Source organism: Rhinichthys klamathensis, unplaced genomic scaffold (assembly GCF_029890125.1).
Source record: "Rhinichthys klamathensis goyatoka isolate OS25496 unplaced genomic scaffold, OSU_Roscu_1.1 h1tg000232l_1, whole genome shotgun sequence".
NCBI classification, from domain to species: Eukaryota; Metazoa; Chordata; class Actinopteri; order Cypriniformes; family Leuciscidae; genus Rhinichthys; species Rhinichthys klamathensis.
The window spans coordinates 3,013,612-3,034,773 of record NW_026606756.1 but is presented as its reverse complement, the minus strand read 5'-3'; the positions used below and the strand labels follow the sequence as shown (position 1 = coordinate 3,034,773).

The window sequence follows — 21,162 nt, the reverse complement described above, 5'->3', positions numbered from 1 at the left end:
CAATAGATTGCAATTGCTAACGTCATTTATACTCTAAATGAGCTTACTTGATTTGTTAGTGTTTTGAAAGCGAGATGCATCCGCCATCACTCTTCGTTATTGCGCGAACTTCAGGTGTGTGCATGTGATTGTAACGTGCGTGAGGGGTGGCGTGTGCCCGGTTTCTAAAACCACTTTATTTATGTTGTTCTGTCGGATTATAGTGTCGATTTCACTGAATATGATCAAAAAAATTTTGCCGACGGCAGCTTTAATATATATAGAGATATTTGTTCTGTATACACTACCGTTCAAAAGTTTGGGGTCGGTACGATTTTAAATACTTTTAAAAGAATTCTCTTCTGCTAACCATGGCTGCGCTTATTTGATTAAAAATACAACAAAAATCAGTTATAGTATTAAATATTATTCCAGTGTAAATCAGCTGTTTTCTGTGTGAATATATAGTAAAGTGTAATTTATTCCTGTGATCAAAGCTGAATTTTCAGCATCACCAGTGTCAGTGTCTTCAGTGTCAAATGATCCTTCACAAATCAGTATAATATGAGGATTTGATGCTCAAGAAACATTTATTATTATTATCAATGTTGAAACAGTTGTTGGTCTGTCAGTTGTACAGTTTTTTTGTTTTGTTTTTTGGATTCTTTGATGAATAGGAAGTTCAAAAGAACAGCATTTGTTTGAAATAGAATCTTTTGTAACATTACAAATGTCTTTACTGTCCTTGATAAATAAAAGTATTGATTTCTTTCCTCCAAAAAATAAAAATAAAATTCTCACTGACCCCAAACTTTTGAACGGTAGTGTATATATTCATGGCTGTTGTAAATCCGTGAGAATAACGTGTTACATGCTACTCTGCATCAGTTCTTTGTGTTATTGGCTTCATATGGGGGTTGGGTTGTAGTTTTACCTTCTGTAGCGGTTTGAGAATAGTTAAAGTTAGAGGATTTTGGTCATTCACAAAATGATATTCAACAGCCTCATTGCTTAATAAAACTAGGCTTTCTGGATCCCTCTTCATGTGCCACATGAAAACAAAACAGAAAGTTTTAGTGGGAGATAAGCATAAATTTGAGAGTTTTAGTGTTTAGTTTAGCACAGGCAGTGTTAGCAGCCGCAGGCTGGATCCCTGCTGGGCCCGGCTCACCCAAGGCTCTTTTCCCATTGGCTGCCTCCAGGAGATTAAAGAGAATAAATGCCATCTGATTGGCTGTTTAAAATTTCATAAGCCTTTGCAAAATGTACAGAAATGGCTTAGTTTTTATAATGCACGTTGTAGAAAGGTTTAACCTGTTAAAAGGGAAGGTGTTTTGATGTTGAGTTCATTATATAGTAAAGACTTGCACAGAAAAGTGTCAGTCTTGTTTTCCCATCAAATGTCAGTGAGAAGTAGGGTTGCCAACCGTTCCGTATAATACGGAATCGTTCCGTATTTGACACATAAAAGGCTTGTTCCGTATTGAACTGATACGGAACGCACTTTGTTCCGTATTTTTGAGAATCAATTCAGTGCAAATCCATGACAGACGCATAGCTTCTAATATATATGTCAGACAGACTATGATGAATGAACGAAGACCCGCTGCTATAATGGCAAATTCGGGGACTTGGCGCCACCTTCAGAGGCGCCCACGCCATTGGATGTGCAGTTGCCGCAGCGCAGCCTGAGCGAGCCAGACGCTCAATGTGCAGCTGCAAATGCATTTTACAGGCTTCAGTAAATCGAGTAAAATGATTTTCCGAAGACATTTGTAGGCTATGATAAGAAAAACTACTAAAATTCAAGTTTAGACAAACATTCTAGAAGTCTAATTCTATTGAATAAGTTCGCACAAGGCTACAGAAAACTGTTGTGTTTATTTTTCTTCAAATGCAGTCTAAGCCGATGAGTTTCGAATGTTATATGTTGTATTATATTCTAAACAAATACATGGTTCATTTTTGGCAAAATGATCATGATAGCCATTATATATCTGTGTGGTTAAGTCTTGTATATTGATTAAGCCTACTTTGCTATTCTATAAATATATAGGCCTAATAAGTTGCATTATAATATGATACTCTATAATATGAATTTCAGGGGGCATGTCACTACCAGCCCCCCCCCCCCCCCCCGTTCCTTATTTCCATTTCAGAAAGTTGGCAACCCTAGTGAGAAGTGCCGTTACACTTCTCTCTGCTTTGCTTTGTTCTGCAGAGGGTAAATTACTTAGAAGTAACTAACACAGATACACATAAAGTGAGCAGTACCAATGACAAACAATTATTTTAAATTGTAACAGTATTTCACAATATTACTGTTTTACTGTAGTTTTGATCAAAGAAATGCAGCCTTTGATGAACATAAAAGATGTTCAAAAATATACCGATCCCAAACTTTTGTTACTTGATATTAACTTCTAGTTTACAGAACTATTGTATAAACACACTTGCTATTGCGCTGTTATTCTGAGTCTACATGACTTATCTATGGCTGATTCACAGCCATGCTGATATTCAGACAGCGCTCTTTTTATCTGATAATGCTTAGGATAATCACATGGCCAAAAAATAAGCTTTTTTTTTTTTTTTTTACTTTAGTTTGCATTCATTTTCATGTCTTCTCTTTTTCATAAGCCTGTGTTGAATCTCCCAAGGTGCTGCTCGGTATTTTATTCAGCTTGTCAGAAACTGTAACAGATCTATTGTGGAACGATTATTACAGAGTTTTGGTGAAAGCCACTGATCAACAGAGCAATTAAAAACAAAGAATACGGCATCCAGCTTTAGCAACAGCTTAGACAATACAATCCTCTCCTGGTGGACATGTTTGTTTGAAATGAAGCAGGGAGAAATGTCACTCTCTCTTTGTCTCTCTCTCTTTCTCTCTCACCATTTGGTATGTTGTAAATTCTATTTACTTGTCTCTCAGTACAAAATAATGACACATATTGCAGCACAATATGAGGTTGTTTATTGTTTGTAAGGTTTGGCATTGTGACTTGACACTATTTCTCACTGATATGGAGATAATTTAATAGTGCCAGCATGTGTTTAGCACACCAAACTGAACCGCGTGCCAAGATTCTACATTCAAAAGCAATGCAGAAAGAAGAAACAGACACTCGGAGAAAACATGAAAATTATACTAATGTTCATTTGATGTCCAGTGGTGAGTTTGGTCAAAAGAGCATTATAGGTGAAATGCCATTTAAAGGGGTAGTTCCCCCCCCCCCCCCATAAAAATTAAATTGTGTTATCATTTACTCACCCTCATGTCATTAATGCATGACTGACTAACTTCTGCTGAACACAAAAGATGATATTTTGAAGAATGTTAGTATCTGAACCATTTTGGTGACATTGACTAAAAAAAACACCAATACATGTCTTCAAATATCTTCTTTTATGTTCTACAGAAGAAGAAAATAAGTCATACAGGTTTCCATCAACATGAGAGTAAATAATGACAGAATATATATATTTTTTGGGTGAACTATCCCTTTAAGCTCAACTGACAACCAATGCTGACATGCTGTCTATTACCACTGAAAATAATTATCATTTGGGCCTCAATTGATGTATTTCATGGCAAAGATGTATGGTCATACAACACACAAGCAAATGGCTAGACATGTGGCTTGAACTGTGTCTGGATGGCACACATGCCACCCAATGAATAACTAAAGAGCTAGAAAGGGATAGACTGACAGACTGTGTGTGTGTGAGAGAGAGAGAGAGAGAGAGAGAGAGAGATGGTGAGGTGGTGTTGGTGCCAGGTTCATGCCAGGCTCTGCTGAAGGCGATATGCCTTAGCAAGATCCTGTGTAGGATAAGCAGAGGAAGCTGGCAGCATTAACATACCGATGCCGGAGGACTTGAGCGGAAACGCCTCTTCAGTGCCTGTCTTCTCTTCCCTTCTTATTTCACTTCCGTATGTTTCATTTCAGCCCTTTATTCCATATATGTGCTTTCTCCTTGCTTCTGTGTACTCCTCCTCCTCTTCATCCTCCATGTTTGTGTACACCACACTTTCTTCTCTACAGTATCATATTCCAAATTCAGGTTGTTACTCAAAGGGTTTCACCATCTTATGTAGGTAGTTAGAAATACGTGGGTTGGAAGTTCATGGCAAAATTGGAGAGCGACAGCTTGTTGAGTCTGTTCTCCAGTGTGTGTAGGCTGAAAATTACACTCATAAAAGCAGTTTTAAATTCCATAACAATCAAAATATGGTACATTAATTACCCAGAGACATTTAAAATACACTGACTGGCTGTTGTAGCTACGGTGGGATGTTCCCACTGACTAGTTTCTCAGTTTACAGCCTATGAATTGGATTACATTTGCAATAAGTTAGCAGTCAGTTTGGGCCTCACATCTAATAAATGTGAGGACTCTGAGTTTCCTCAACATTTTAGTGAAATACCAAACATAATTAAAACCCTTTTATGAGTACAGTCTTCATATCATCTCATATTGTGAGTGTTTAGTGATTGCAAATGTAATCTAAATGCAAAATTTAGAAATGAGCATGCACTATACATAATTTGCAACATTGAACACTTTATATCCAATATTGATAGATACAATAAATCATAAAATCTGTAATATCGACACATAACTGATAATATACCAATATATATCCATCACACTGACATGCTTTAGTCGCTATATGGGGCATCCCTGCTAACTAGTTTCTCAATTTACAGTCTCTAAATTGTATTACACTTGGAATAATTTACTGATGCCAGTTGGGGCCTCACACTGGCTGCATTTTATTTGCAAAAAGCATCTAAGAACTGAGATGAACTTGCCTTTTTACTGCCTGTTCGACACGAGAGTGACTATCAGTGGTCCAATCAGAGAGAGTGTGTGCGATTCCCTTGTGTCGACTCCTTGTTCCTGTTTTGGTTTGTCAGAGCATCTGTTGTTCATGTCGCTCCCCTAGTCTGAGATTTGAGCATAACCCTGGCCTCTCTTTCTCTCTCTCATTCTCTTTGATTAAAGGTAAGATGGTAGCAGTGGCCTGTGTGCTTTTTAGAGCATTAAATCCAGCCTCTGCAGATTTGCACGCCTGTCGCTCAGCCCTGTCAGGTGAATGCCAGAGAGACCGAGAGTGGTACCAGGGTCCACAGAGCTACATGGATAAACCATTTGTATCTGTTCAGTGCTGTGAACAGCGATCAGACAATGTACTCCCAGGTCTCATGGGGTGTGGTTAGCTGCGTGTGCTGTATTTGAGGCGTGAGTGATGTGTGGGGTGGAAAGGTAGTACCCCCGCAGGAGAGGACCATGGGGCAAGATGCCACAGGGTGCCACCCACATCATGTGCTCTTCCCCATAGTTGCCCTCCAGCATTCTCTATGCAACTCCTTTCCTTCAGGTTAGCCACAAAACTAACCTGGGGGTGGTGTAAGTTAAGGTTTTTCAATAAAGGGCACATCGATTTAAACATATATGTAGTATGTATGCATGTATGTGCACAGATAACTTGTTTATAATTAACAATACAGTATTAAAAAAAAATCGTTGTCAAATTTGATTTCATGGTGACTGTAAAATTCAGTATTATTATCTCTAAATAAATAAACAAGAAAAACTAAAATCATTCATTTTTAAATGCAGCAAGTGAAATTACTCACCAAAACATTATTATGTACAGTCTGAAAAATAGATATTCATTTAGAGATTTGCTAAACATTACATTTAACAGTGTTAAATATTTTAGAAAATTAACATCTGAGAATTTAGTTATGGCAAAGGTAATTTAATGTAAAAATATGGGAATTGAGCATACATAATATGGAATGACAATGTACATCCAACATTTTCAGTACAATACATATCACGTACACACTGCAGCTAAATTTGTTTGTCAGTTCACCTTTTAGTGCTCAATCCTTCTGTACACACACAGTTTGGTCATTTACATGAGTGACTGCATTCTACAACTGAATTAACTTCAGAAAACCGCATTTACAAAAATTCTATGCAGTATGTACGAAGCCGAACTGAAAAACTAGTTGTTAATGACGTACGACGAGAGAGATGACAGACGAGAGACACATCTCTTATTTAAACGCGGTTGTAACTCCTGAAACTTTGCAGTGTGTAAATAGCCTAAAAATATGAAGGCCTAATTTTGGTATTGTACCAGCATATCATGCATCCCTAATATGCATTCTATCCACACATGGACAGGTGGAGCCAGGCCAGTGTTATCCACCTGGAGGGGACACTCTTTACTCTGTGCTAATTCTGATAGCTGTTTCTAACATTAAATGGCTCTTTTACTCTTATGGTAGAATGTACTTGTACCTTTGTACATATACCACATATCCTTTAACAGCAATTCATACCTTACGACATGAGAAACTAATCATCATAAATCACTCCCTGCCTTTTGAGAGAGTTCAGCATCCTGTTGAACAGGATGCAAATGCTAAAGTAGGATCTGCTAGATTAGAACCAAACAAAAGCAGGTGAGCCACAATGTTAACAAAAGTAATTTGATTCTTTTGTAAACCTGTGTAGACAAGGGTTTAGCTTTTGTTGTAAAATTGATGTTTGTTGAAAATGATTTGCGTTATGATTCTCAGATGATTCTTTTGCTAGTTTAATTTAAGATCATTATGTTGGGTTGGGTGTGGGTTTGTAGAGTTAAATCTGCTAATAGACTGTAATTCAGATGTCTGTTTTAACATGTATGAAGACATCCATCTCTCAAAATGGCTGGACTGAATCTACTTTGAACTCTGGAGAAGACAGTTGTATGTAAAGGCAGTCACAGGTGGCGGCAGTAATTCTGTCACTATGATTTTCTGCTCGTTCCTGCACCTCCAAACCACTTCATTGGAGAGAAATTTGGCACGCAGCTCGCACTTTTATTAAACTACAAAAGGGGGAGGGAGTGTGGTGTTGTAACCTGTTAGTTTTTAATTAAGTGAACCATCCTCATCAAAGGCTCACCTGGTATTTTGGGTTTGTTCGATAATGATGCTTGATAATGATGAAAAAGTGTCAGAGCAACAAATAATACCGTGGGAGAGGACATAAAATCTTCACATGCCTTGCTCTGAAATAGCAAACCGGTTGAGGATTAATTGAATCGGAAACTTTTTTTTTTGACAGACAACATATTGTATTCCATGTGTTTGTTTTTCAGAGGAACCGTGTTTTGTAGTGTGTGTAATGGCAGGCAGCCAAAGCTTGGCTAAAGAGCTCAATTAAAGGTAAGACGCTAAGCACACGAACATCACTCATGACGTAAAATGGCTAACGCTGCAGATATGACTCACTCTCTGTGCCAGATGCCACAACGAACAGATGCTCCGAACATATCTGTTATAAAAACGATTTGGCACCAGGTTAAATAAAGATTTTGGTTGGTTGAGGTTAGTTAACTGTTGTGGTAAATGGTAAATTTGTCCGTTGACCTTTATAGAAGCACTGATTGATGCTAACAGCGGATGAACTGTTACTTTGAAAGATGTTTATCAGCTATGAGAAGCAAAAAATCTCTCCGAATTTTCCTTGAAATAGCTGTATAAAAGGCAATAACCATGCAGACACACAAATAATACACACACATATTGTGTTCTTATTCACCATGGGCAAAAATACTCTCTCCCCATCAAATATTCATTCAGGCAAGCTGCTGAATGATTTTCTGTCTGTTCTAGCCGTGTGCGGTGACTGGCTGAAGGTGGACGGAGTGAGTCAGGAGTCATTAGGCCTGAAGAGTCTGCAGGGTCCTCAGATTTACAGGAAGGAGGGGGAATGGATGGTGACATGTTGATGTTGTACTCAGTATGTTGGGAGTCCCTTGAGAGACTGGCCCTCTTTTAGACTCTCTTTTATATCTCCCGGTTCCTCTTCGTCCTCTTCTCCAGACAGTTTTTGCCCCGTCACTCCATTTTCTCATTCACACACAGCCTTTAGACTTCAGAGCGACACAAATGATAACTTTCTGTACTTTGTGTTAGTGGTTTCGTTCCAGGGGAGCAGAGGCTAAACAATTGTGAAGAATGTAATCTCTCAGATTGACTTGGCTGTCTGGCTCATGCTTGTTTGCTCCCAGACACTGGCCTCGGGCCAGCTGAGGGTCTGTGAGTCTGACAACTGAGCCCCTTTAGCGATCCACCCTGCTGTTTCCAGATCAGCAGTTAACCCCTTAAGCCGGTCATCTCACCGTCCCCCGTAGCTGAGCTCTGTGGGTGAACACAGCTATCCACCGAGGTTCAGAGAGATTACAGTGTGGTTTATGCAGCTTTAATGGGAATCGCATGAAGCAGAGGAAACAATTACTGCTGCTAAACACAGCAATGCTCAGAATTATACTTCCAAAATGTAAAGGTCACATCATGAGGAATCAAATTTTGCTTGATCTTTTGATATAAAAGAGTTCAGTGTACTATGAAAACAGTTTTCATAACTTCAACTTTGTCCTGAGTCCAAAATTAAGAAACCACCATTGGAACAAAAGACTGAATTGGGGGGACCCATGCTGTTTCTTTGAATTAGAATAAAAATACTACCGTGACATAATGCCGCTATGATAAGAGGAAAGTGATTAGGGACGCACCGATACCAGCATCTGTATCGGGCCTGATACTGCGCTCGTGTACTCGTACTCATTAAAATGCTCCGATACCAACAACCAATACCATAGTTCTTTTGACAAAGAAACGCAGACAACAGAGAGCAGATTGGATATATCAGAGAAGGACATCTATGAAGTAAATGTATGGACTTAATAGAATGCTAAACAAATCAAATATGTACGCCTTTATAGCTGCTATGCTCAAGCTGGTAAGCGAAAAGTGGAGTGGATTGAGCGCGCAGTGGCACTCACGCGCAAGCTTGACGAGCGCACATCCCTTTTTCACAGACATCGCTGGGAAGTTTTGTAGTTTGGTCGGATTGTAAAATGAGGAGCATATTACTGACGGTAAAGAGAGAGCGCACACTTGTATGCTTTTTATTGTTGATCGTTCACTCATCACACATGCGTCATTTGAATTAAAACTAAATTGTATGTGCAAGTAAAGACAAACTGTTACGTGATTTATGCATAATGAGTGGTTCCCCACATTATTACAGGAAGGTGGTACAGTAATCACATTACTTTTTCAAGAGGTTTTCTGTGCGCAAACACCCGAAGCGCGCACCCAAAAAGCTGCGTGCGTATACTTAGCCTATTAAATTGAGTTGTGCTTTAACAGACAAATTAACACAAAATTATGTCAAAATGGCCCTATAGGCAAGTATCCTTGTGAAACATAATCAGTTATGTCTAAAGTGAACATACAGTTGAAAAGAAAACGCGTGTGTAATAGTATGTTGAATACGTGCAGCTCTTAAAGTGACAGCAGCCTAATAAACCTACTGCTGTCTTTGTCCTCAATGTTAATCTGACACCAAAAGACATGAAATGACTCGCTGCTCTTGACTGGTTGAGCCCTCCTGGAGCAGCTCTAAATATTCACTGTGCTGTTAAATAAGGATAAAATATGATAGAGCAATAATATGAACAGTTAAAGTAACAGTACATCAAAGAATCCTAAAAAAAATGACATAACTGTTTTCAACATTGATAATAATTATAAATGTTTCTTGAGCAGCAAATCAGCATATTGGAATGATTTCTGAAAGAGCATCTGTCACTGAAGACTGGAGTAATGAAGCTGAAAATTCAGCTTTGCATCACAGGAATAAATTACAATATTCAAATTGAAAACAGTTATTTTAAATTTAAATTTCACAATATTACTTTATTTTTATTTTTATCAAATAAATACAGCCTTGGTGAGCAAAAGAGACTTCTTACCAATCCCAAACTTTTGAATGGCAGTGTATGTACAAAACTTGTTATATATGTAATAAAGTTGTACATTTAATTCTCAGGCTCAGAGATGGGTGAAAATGGTCATTAAAAAGAGTTATTATAATTTTATAAGTGGACCTCAATGGGAAAAAGATAACAAAAAAAACTGTCTGTTATGATGACCTCTTTAAATAATGACGAACATAAGTTTTGTCCATATTTTCTTTGTATTTGCTACTGTTGTATTGCATTACAAGAGTTTTACTGGAAACTGAGACAAATCTCACATGTTTATCCTGCTGTTGTGCTCCATAGAAACTTTTGTTTGAACTGGAACATTCCCATTGTCCTCTTTAAGAACCTTCTCCAGTTCAATTGTTAATGTGCTCTTTAGTCTCAATGTATATGTTAGTCCTCAAGGTACCAGGGCACTGCAAAAACACAAAGGCTTCTGTAAACCCTCATTGTGGCTTTTCGTTTGCTTGTTGACGCTAGTAAAGCTCAGTCAGTGTAGACAAAGGGCTGGGTACATTACACAGCAAATTACTTAATATCAATGGATGGGAAATATCTATTCCATTTACTACAAAGATAACCTGTTTGGTTCTGTCAAGCATGTGTTTACCTATCACTTTCACTACAATGCTTCATTACCGTTAACACACGCACACATCACCTCTTCCTTATAGCTAGCACACATTCTTTTAAACAAACACTCACATGCATGCACACAGAAAATTTGTCATGTCATTTGCTCTTATTTTTGTCCCTTTCTCGCTCTCTTTGAACACACACACACACACACACACACACACACACACACACACACACACACACACACACACACACACACACTATGTAAACACAAATCCTCCACCCATTACCCATGTCTGTGATTCTGCTATACCTGCTTGTGGCAGTGCCCCAAGGGCCTGCGAGGCCTGAACGCTCCCTTCAACAAATTGTTGGCAGTTCACAGGCTTTTAAATGCCACACTTTTAATTACACTATTTACTTAAAAGGCTGCAAAAATGCTATTCACACTGCAGGAGGAGCAGGTGATTCAGGACTTAAAACACCTTAAAAAGAAGTTCTCTTTAATTTGATCTTCTGATTTTTTTTTTTTTTCATTCTGATTATCTGTCGATTATGCATTGCATGAATGCTGCTCATATTTGAATGAATTCCTTTTTTTGTAATGGTGTCAGTTTCACAGGTAGAATGTGCTATTTCACAGCTGTCATTCGTGAGAACATGACAGTTTGCACCTGCGGCTCTCTCTGTAGCTATCTCTTAGTAACTGAGACCAGCCTTTCCTGTACTCTGAGTTTCCGGAAGCGAAATATTAGTTATAGGTGTCAATGATAAGTTGTAAAACAGTGGCTTTAACAGTGGCATTTATTTTAGAGCATGGCTCAATTTGTTATAATGAGATGACATGAATTAATGTGTGTGAATAGAATGATGATACATGGCTAGTGTCACTTCCCAAAATTAGATTTTTTTTTTTTTTGTAATCATCTAATTAATCAATCCAATCATGTTATGTCATACGTTGTAATTTTATTCACCGGTTTTATTTGCTGTATATGCACTTTCCTACGTTGTTCAAACTCATTATTAGGATGCTTTTCACCATTGTTATTCTGCTTAGTTATGTTGTGGTTTCGTTTTAGTAATAGAGTATAAGCTTTTCTAATGCATTTTGTATCATGAACTAACAATGAGAACATTTTATTTATTATTTATTAATTTCAGTTCATGTTAATTTATAAATATACTATTGTTCATTGTTATACACCACTGTTAAAAAAGTTTGGGATCAGTAAAATTTTGCAATGTTTTTGAAAAAAGTGTCATCAAAGCTTTTCCATTTCAATATATTGTAAAATGTCAATTATTCTTGTGGTGGCAAAGCTGAATTTTCAGCATCATTACTTCAGTCTTCAGTTGTTGTTTTTTAATTACATAGGACCTATAGATGTCCTATGGCCATCAGACTGCGGTCAAGTGTAGACCACTGAAATTGCAGTATATCTGTCAGAACAGGCCTATTTGTCACATTTCTTTCCCCTCTGTGATGGGCTAAGCGGTTGAATGTTGTGTTAGTGTCCAGGACACAGACATACAGGTGTCTGTTCTTTTATGTATCCATGAGACTGATTGTTTTACTGGTGCATTTGTCAGTTTTCATGGCAGTGATGTGGCAGACATTTAACATGTTAAACGCAGTGTTAGTGTTCCCAGCCTCGCTGTTATCCACTTCCTGATCACTCAAAGATTTATTGGCCCTCAAACACTCCCCTGTGAAAAACTGCAAACATTCAGAACCTCATAACCTCCTCTCCCTCAGGCTCTCTCTCTCTCTCTCTCTCTCTCTCTCTCTCTCTCTCTCTCTCTCTCTCTCTCTCTCTCTCTCTCTCTCTCTCTCTCTCTCTCTCTCTCTCTCTCTCTCTCTCTCTCTCTCTCTCTCTCTCTCTCTCTCTCTCTCTCTCTCTCTCTCTCTCTCTCTCTCTCACACAGACACACACACACACACACACACACACACACAGACACACGCACATATATAGCCCTTTCCTTCTCCTAACCTCTCCATATTTCATTCCGACATGTAAATAAACACCATCAGATTGAAAAACCCCTAGTGTCGTTTTAAACCTACTAATTAGTTTTGGCCCAGAATATCACAATGTTGTATGTGGCAGGCTGTCACCTCAGTGGGTTGTACGTGTCAGGGCACAAGTTACTGCAACACTATTTGTTTTTGCTTAGATGATATCCAAAGGGACCGCAGTCCAGGTGGGAAAACGTCCAGAGGGGATCACTGAGACCCGTGCAGCTTCATTCAAATGTCATTTAATTGAACTCAATGACAAACAACTTCAAACTTGATTGTTGCCCTCTTTACACACTTCTCCTTATTACTACCTGTCTTCGTGTGTAGTGGCGTGTCGTGTGCTGTAAACCGGTGCTAGTGTTGACATCTGGCTGCGTTCTTTCATGAGGCCTAAGGGGGGCGATCGGAGGGGCGTGTGGGATAATTTGTTACGGTGTTAACAGGCTAATAGACGTCCACCTGGTTTTGAGAGTTCAGAGACAGCAGTGGCCTCCTCTGCAATCAGCTTAAGACTTCAGCCCCTTTTTATTACCCCAATTATGAGAGCCGTTTAGAGGCAACCGCTGTGTGTGTTTTTCATGTCATCTGGTTGGGTAAGGATCCAGACACCCACTCTCACCACATCAAACGAGCCCGTCTGAGTAAAGGTGTGCTGGCGGGGTCTCTCCCTATTCTCTCTTGTGGTGTCTGTGTGTCCTATACTAGAGCATGGGAGAGCTCGTTTCATGTGGTCTGCTGTGAGCTGTTGGAGTACAGGCTCAAAAGGCCTCCTGCCTCTGGTGGACTCGTTGCCTTTCACCCAAATAGAGCTCTGCTCATTGACTCCCAAACTTACACTCATGGCAAAATAAAGAAAAAAAGGGGTAAACCCAACTTTGTTCTATTTTTTTTTTGTAGCCATTGATTTAGAATAATGGTAGATCCGATGCTAGTTTTATTTGCCTGAGGTTTTTAAAATGATCACATGCCAGTCATTTACCTTGACAGTCACCCATCCACATAGATATGTTTACAAAATATTTAGTTAGTTAGTTAGTTACTTACTTACACTAAAAAATGCTTGGTTGTTTCAACCCATGTTTGGGTCAAATATGGAATAAAAACAAAATTCAAAAATGTTGGGTTTGTCCATATTTGACCTAAACATAGGCTGAGTAGGTTTTAATCTTTTTAATTTTTAATTTAATAGTTTTTAATGTAATTTTATAGTCACGAAAAAGTACTTTAGTTTCAGTTTTTCCTTGTAAGGTTAGTTTTATTTTTTATTTCAGTTAAAATAAATTTTGTATTATTATTCTAGTTCTAGTTCTGCACGGATTCACAAATGATCTGAGGATGGACACTTGCTTTCTGACAGAAAATCAATGAAACTGAATCATTGCTGTTCCTAAAACTCATTGGCAAATAATGTCCATTTACATCCAGTTTAGATCAACTCCATTTTAGTTCAGAAACAATAAAAAGAAAGAAACCAGAAAGAAGAAAAAAAGACAGACCCTTTTTTACAGTTTTAAATGGGATTATCTGAAGAATCTGTTGAAGATGTTATCAGTGTGCTTGTTCGTACTCTTATATTGGAGATGTGATTGCTTGCATGAGCCTTAGAGCCAAACTGTGATTTATGATCAGCTCAGTTGTTTTTGCATGACTCATTTGATGGTATTTTCTGAACGGGGCCAATCACTGCCAAAAATCATAAAACTACACACCTGTGTGTCGACCCACATACACCCTTCACACCTGTGCGCGTGAAATGAGAACAAAGAAATCTGAAAAAAAAAAAAAAAAAATCTCCACCCCATTTGAGTAACAACATCAAATATCTGTCAAATTTGCAGCAGGCACATCCAAACTGCAGAATTCGCATAGACGCACCGCTGAACAAAAAGTGCTTATCGCATGCAGGTACAGGATAGCACACAGGCTAACCTCACCGTAATGTCCTAATCAAACCGCCCATTTGTAGCTGTACGGTTGTAAATGATCTCCTGGTGGGCTAATGCAATTAGCATTGTCTCCTGTCTGTGTACCCAGCATTTTAGCCCTACATCTATCAGCGTAATGGTGGCGGGCAGAAGCTCTGATGTTGTCTAATAAGGGCATTTTACTCCCTTTAAGAGAGGGGGGCAGGTAATGTACGACCTTGGAGGTGAAGTCCATCGCCGTGCTATAAACCACAGCGATATGTCAAAGAGAGGGAAAGTCCAACTAAAAAGAGGTTTTAATCATTTCATTTATCAGTTCCTTCTTGCTTTTCACTCCCCCTCTCCTCTAGTTTATCTCAGTTGGAGGAGGATACAGAGAGCGAGGGAAATCGATGCGGAGAACATTACAGTAAAATGTATTGATCAGACACAGAGAGAGCCTTGCGTGCTGCCCAGATATGGCCTAGTGATGCAATGCTTAAAGGAATTTATCCACTGCCTTCTGCATTAACCTTTTATTGACTGCTTGCCTGTCCATAATTAACACTCACTTTAGCTAAAGTGGTTAGTTTCAGCTGGGAGGCCAGGTGTGCGTGTATGCGTTGCATTGTTCGCAGACCGAGTCGAAGTTCAAGTGCACCGAATGTGTCGGGTGGGAGTATGTGAGCCACCCCCCAGAAGAACAGAGGTGATAGATCTCCTTCCCTCCACATTAGCTCGCTATTCCAGCAGGCCTGGCTGTAGGGTTATAGGGTTTCAGAGCAAATTGAAATGAGTGATTGTAACGTCGATCTCTCCTGAGCGCGGGTCAGATGGGAGAGGTAGACTGCATCTCGCAGAGGTTAATCTGTATGGATGGTTGGCATACACTTCCAAATATACTTCCAATAGTGTACACACACACACACACACACACACACACGTTGTGTTTTCACGTTTTATGGGGACTTTGCATACACATAATTATCTTTATTCTGTACAAACTGTATAGTCTATCCCTTTACACTAACACTACCCCTAAATCTATCCATCACAGAAAACGTTCTGCTATTTTACATTTTCAAAAAAGATCATTCTGTATGATTTATAAGCTGTTTTCTTCATGGGGACCAAAAAATGTCCCAACAATGATTTCGGATATTGCCATCTTTGTGGTGACATTTTGTCCCCATAATGTAGGGTTTACCACACTTTGACTGCAGATGGGAAGTAATTCAACATTATGAAAATAAAAAGGTCTATATTTTGGGAGGTTGCCTAACATCTGTCTGAATTTATTTACTCTCACCACAGATAATGCTGTACCATCTTAAAGGGAAAATCCCATCCTGATTTACTCACCATCTTGTTTTTCAAAACTCTTATGACTTTATTATTATTAGTGTTATCATTATCCGTGGAACACAAAAAGAGGTGTTTTAATTAAAGTCCAAGCTGCTGTTTTCCTTACAATGAAAGTAAATGGTGACCATGATATTTTGGTAGTAATTAGTACAATTTTGGTCTCGCCTACACGCAAAACTGTTATGTGACACCATAATTATTATAATATAGGGCGGAAATGTTCTTCTACTTATCTGTTCTTTTTGGAGCTTCACAGTTCCAGGTCACCTTTCACTTTTATTGTATGTAAAAGAGATCATTCTAATATTCTTTCAGAAATCATTCTAATATGTTGATTTGGGGCTCAAGAAACATTTCTTATCACAGTTGAAAACAGTTGTGCTGCTTAATATTTTTATGGAAGCCGACATTGGGAGTGTCTTTACTGTCCATTTTGATCAATTTAATGTGCCCTTTCTAAACGTAATTCTGAACGGTAGAGTGTATGTTAATTTATACAGCCTTTAAATGCTGTAAAAGTATTGTTTATTGTTAGAAAAACAGCTTGGACATTCTGCTAAACTTCTCCATTTGTGTTCCACCTGTCGTTCACAAGTTAGAAACAACATAAGAGTGAGTCAATGATCCCAAAATGTTCAAACAATCCCTTTAAGTGTGTATGTGTGAGTGGATCTTCATGGCTAGCATTCATTCCATTGTGGTCTCTTTCACCACAGTCTATTTACTTCAGTTACCTCTTCTCTGTCTCTTCCAATAATCCAGTAAATGATGAGAGAGTTTAAACACACACGCATGCGTGTATAGAACGAGCTCTCATATTATTTATGAACTGATGTGCTACATTAGGGTACTTAGCGCATGTTAACGGATGTTATTGTCAAGCCCCTGATGCAGTATGAGGATGATATATCGAAGCGCTATATGCTAATTCCACCCTCGGCGTGTAATGCAGCCTCTAATGTGGCTGGTGCAGTTGGACAGACAGCACTTAACAGGAGAGCCACTCTTCCATTAAGTGGCCCTTACAAAATATATAACCACAAATAGTGTCAGAGAGGGGCTGTCCTCTGACCACGGGACAGCACAGACTCATCCATAACATTGGCCTCCTCTGGGCACCGCTGCAGTCTTTGAGTGGATGAACATGAGTGTTTATTATAGGCTATGATTGCTTGAGACAAGCGTTTGTGCCAGAACTTTGTATATTTGTGAGGATAGTGATTATTCGTGTAAGTCTGTAAAGTGTGTCAGCCCCACGCCACTAATGATGCTAAACTGATAAAAAAAAAAAGAAAAAACGTTATTTGAAGCAATTTTGAGTGATGCTTTCTCATGCAAACCTCCCCACCACAATGCTAGGTTGCTGTGTGTGGTTGCCAAGGTGTTGCTATGTATTTGCTATGGTAGTTGCTTACAGGATCAAGTCCAAAGAATCCACCCATCCCAAGTCTCTATGATATTCTGTTTCCTAATTTTGGCTCATAATTTTTCCAGATATTTTAAAGTGAAAAATGACACATTTTTGAAGAAGTCTCTTATACTCACCAAAGCTGCATGTATTTGGTCAAAAGTACAGTAAAACAGTAGCTACTATTGTGGAATTATTACAATGTAATAGTTTAATATTTTATTTTATTTAACACATACACACACAGTTTCTTCATATTTATGAGAAGCTATGTTGTCATATTCTTGTGAAAAACCACACTGTATATTACTTAGGTGACAAAATGAAATGCTGCAACATCAAAGTTACTTTGGAATTAAAGCCACAGGCTTCACTTGCCGAAGTGTAAATGATTGAGATATTAATCAGCACTGGCCAGGTGCGTTTAGAAGGTGATTTACACTGCTTACACTTGTAGGGTTGCAGAAGTGCATTCCTAAGGCTTCCTTCAAAGGAGGAGCAAGGGGATGATGCCATCACACACACACACAAAAGCTGCACAGTCCTTGCTTTTTATAAACGTGCCATTAGGGCAGGTTATTGTGTGTTGTAAAGAAATCAGGAAATGTGTGTGTGGACTGCCCCTAGACAAACACACACACACACGTCTTTGTGTGTTTAAGGCGAAATTAACTATTCATGCACACCCTGGAAAGCACACACGGTAGCCTGGGGGTGTTTTCGAGTCAGTTAAGAAATTTTCATTGTATACACTACAGTTAAAAAAGTTTGGGGTCAGTAATATTTTGTAAAGTCTGTAAATTGTCTTTTTTTTATTTTTATTATTAGAATTTAAAATAACTGGTTTCTATTTCAGTAAATTTTAAAAAGTAATTTATTTCTGTGATGGCAAAGTTGTCGTCATTGTCACTTGATCTTTCAGAAATCTTTCTATGCTGTTTTGGTGCTCAGGAAGCATTTCTTATGTATATCAATGTTAAAAACTGTTGTGCTGCTTAATATTTTTGTGGAAACCTGGGGTACATTTTTGATGAATACAAAGTTCAAAAGAACAGCATTTATTTGAGACTGAATTATTTGTAGCATTATAAATGTCTTTCTTTCTTTCTTTCTTTCTTTTGATCAATTTAATGTCTTTGATGAATACATTTATTATTTTTTCAAAAAAAGAATCTCACTGACCCTAAACTTTTTAACTTCAATGTAAAAATATAATACATATTACTTGTTTTTATTTAGTTTTATATTTTTTATATTATATCTATCAAATTATCAAGTTTTTAATTCCTTTTCTGTCCCAACAGATGCCAATCCAGCCTGGCACAGAGCTTGCCCCCTGAGGAAGCACCTGTCGACTGCCCCTATTGGAGTAATGACGATCCTGACATGCCCCTCCCCTTTGACCTCTCTGACATCATCAACCGCGTCGAGTCACTTCTCTGGAGGTAAAGTTGAATTACTGTGTTTTTGTTGACGTCTTATTGTTTTCTTTAATTTAGAGATTGGTATTAAAATAATTGAAAGCGGCCTTAATTAACAAATTATGATGATCAGATTATTATGATCAATCATAGATTGATACAGTAAAGCATAAATTCTCAAAATGTGACTTACTTTCGCTTTTTCTTTTCTTCTAGGATGTAAGATGTTAGTAAAAGAGGGAGATAAATGAAGAGAAAGAATGTTTTGGGTGGATGTTAGGAGATAGAGGCCATGATGGAGATCACAGGTGACAAAAAAACAGTACAACACACACCTGTTCAGTTTCTCCTTTCTGGCCCACCTTTGCCTGAAGACCAACACTCACCTTCACACACACCACATTGAGGTCCGCTCGGATGGACAGACGGATATAAGGATGGAGACCGGGGTGCATACAGGGTGACATCTGGACGGGACATTTTATTTCCTATTTCCATCAGTATCGTTTACTATCACTTTAACAGAGTCTGTAGTGTTGCAATGACCATTCATAGACGCATATCAGTAGTAGCATACAATACCTATCCATAAATATACGTATATATAAATATATATCCATAAATGTATGTGTTTTACTTCAGTTCTCCATATATCCTCTGAAGCTTTTTTTGGACAGACATTATATAGATGTACACACAGTATACACAGTTCACTTCTCCTCTATGTGTGTGTGTGTGTGTGTGTGTGTGTGTGTGTGTGTGTGTGTGTGTGTGTGTGTGTGTGTGTGTTTGTCTGCGTGCCATCTTTTGAGGAAGAAAGTCGGTAAAATAGGATATGAGATTGTGGAGGTATGATGACATCATTAACGGGTGTCATATGCGTGCTGTTGCCTTTTACCTGGCGTTTTGTCTAGGGATTTAGTATGTTTGAATTTGCCCCAAGTGTGTTTAAACGCTTGCGTGCACGTCCTTCTGAATGTTTGTAGGGAGAAGGTAAAGATACTGTTGCTAGACGGACTTTGTCGATGATGTTTGTCTATATAGGTGCATGTAGGTAAGAGGCACGCACATGTGTATGTAATCGTGTAGAGGGTTTTATTTCTGTGTGACTGAATTTGAGTGTGTGTGTATACATAAGATGTTTCTCTCCCAAGCCAAGTAGTGTCATAGGCGGCTTTTACTGAACTCCCAAGAGAACTTACACCCCTTGTGTCGCATTATTCTCGCAGCTCATTGGCTCTTAACCTTTTAATAACGCCTGCCTATGTCTGAAATGCTGCCAGTTTCGGGAGGAATGCACTCGAACATCTTTTAACGAGTGAAGGAGGAAAAGCACTCTGTCCTCTAAATGAATGAAGAATGAATGAAAAAGGGATGACTGTTGTCCAGCAGCTTTCTTTTTGTTTTGTATGCTTTTCTATGTCATCAGTGTTAATGTAGAAGATCCATATGATAGTATTCGATGAAGATGCTTAAATGTGTTTTATACTTTTGAAGTTTTTGAGTTGTCATTGGTTGCCAAAAACTGTGTTCTTGCTGAGTAAATGCTGTGAGGTTGGTATATAAATATATTATGTGTATAAATAATCTTTCTTTCATTGTGTTTTTTTTTTTTTTTCTCTGTATTCTTTTCCGGAGTGCCACAAGCCCCACTGCTTTTCTGAAAGCATTGTGTGTGCAAAGCACTAGTTATGATAGAAATAAAATGCAATGCTGGTTTATCAATCAGTACATGGTTATTCATTATTTTTTGTATGAAATTCTATGTGTACATTAGTAGCAATTTATAAAAAAAATATTAAAAGTGATAATTTATCTGCGCATTCAGATAGTTACTCAATAGCAGTCACTATCAAATAACCTATGGATATTTCAGCCATTATATAACTTTTTTTATGGTTAATTAAGGGAATTTTTTATGAAATACTGTAATAGAAGTGTTACCTATAATAACAGTGGGATCCAAAAGTCAGAGAGCAGTGAAAATGCCTTTACTTTGCTCAGATTTAATTCAATGTTTTGTTTTGTTGTTGTTTGTTTTATATTATAAATGACTATGTCAGCATTTGAGGGAAAAGTTGAATTTAAAATTTCAGAATGGTTTAGTACCGTATTTGGTTTATTGACTTGAAGTCCAAACAAGAAAATCTGGTATCTTGTACAAATGAGCTCACGTGATCCGTGCCAAATATATATATATATATATATATGTGTGTGTGTGTGTGTGTGTGTATTTATATCCTTGTATATTTCTGTCCTCTCAGAGCTATTATGGGGACCAATAGACTCATTTGACCTCTTGTCTCAGCTCTCTCTCTCTCTGAGTTTGTGTGTGTGTGTGTGTGTTGCCTGCAGGGGTTGGAGGTGCTTCCTCTAGTCTGTAGTGAAGGTGTGATAGATGACTGAGCCTCAGGTGAGCAGGTGATCGGTGAATGGCCACTCTAAATTTCACTGCAGTCTGTTTTCAGGCATGTGTGCACAGGTATGCATTGTTCTAAGTAAGGTCATCAGTAGTTTCTATGTCTTACATCACTGTTGGTGAGAAGAAGATGACCAGGTGCATGTGGAATTAAGTACGTGTGTGTGTGTGTGTGTGTGTGTGTGTCCTACAGGCATGCTGATTATTATATGAT

General features: G+C 38.3%; 1 protein-coding gene across 1 annotated transcript in view; it reads left to right on the top strand.

The window, feature by feature from the left end:
• fto (FTO alpha-ketoglutarate dependent dioxygenase) overlaps positions 1-20,257 on the top strand; it is a 195,026-nt gene extending 174,769 nt beyond the window's left edge. The window contains exons 9-10 of the mRNA XM_056265344.1: positions 18,413-18,553; positions 18,746-20,257. Coding sequence (XP_056121319.1) covers positions 18,413-18,553; positions 18,746-18,752 — 148 coding nt within the window. The 3' untranslated portion in view covers positions 18,753-20,257. The remainder of the gene's footprint in view (positions 1-18,412; positions 18,554-18,745) is intronic.
• The last annotated feature ends 905 nt before the right edge of the window (positions 20,258-21,162 follow it).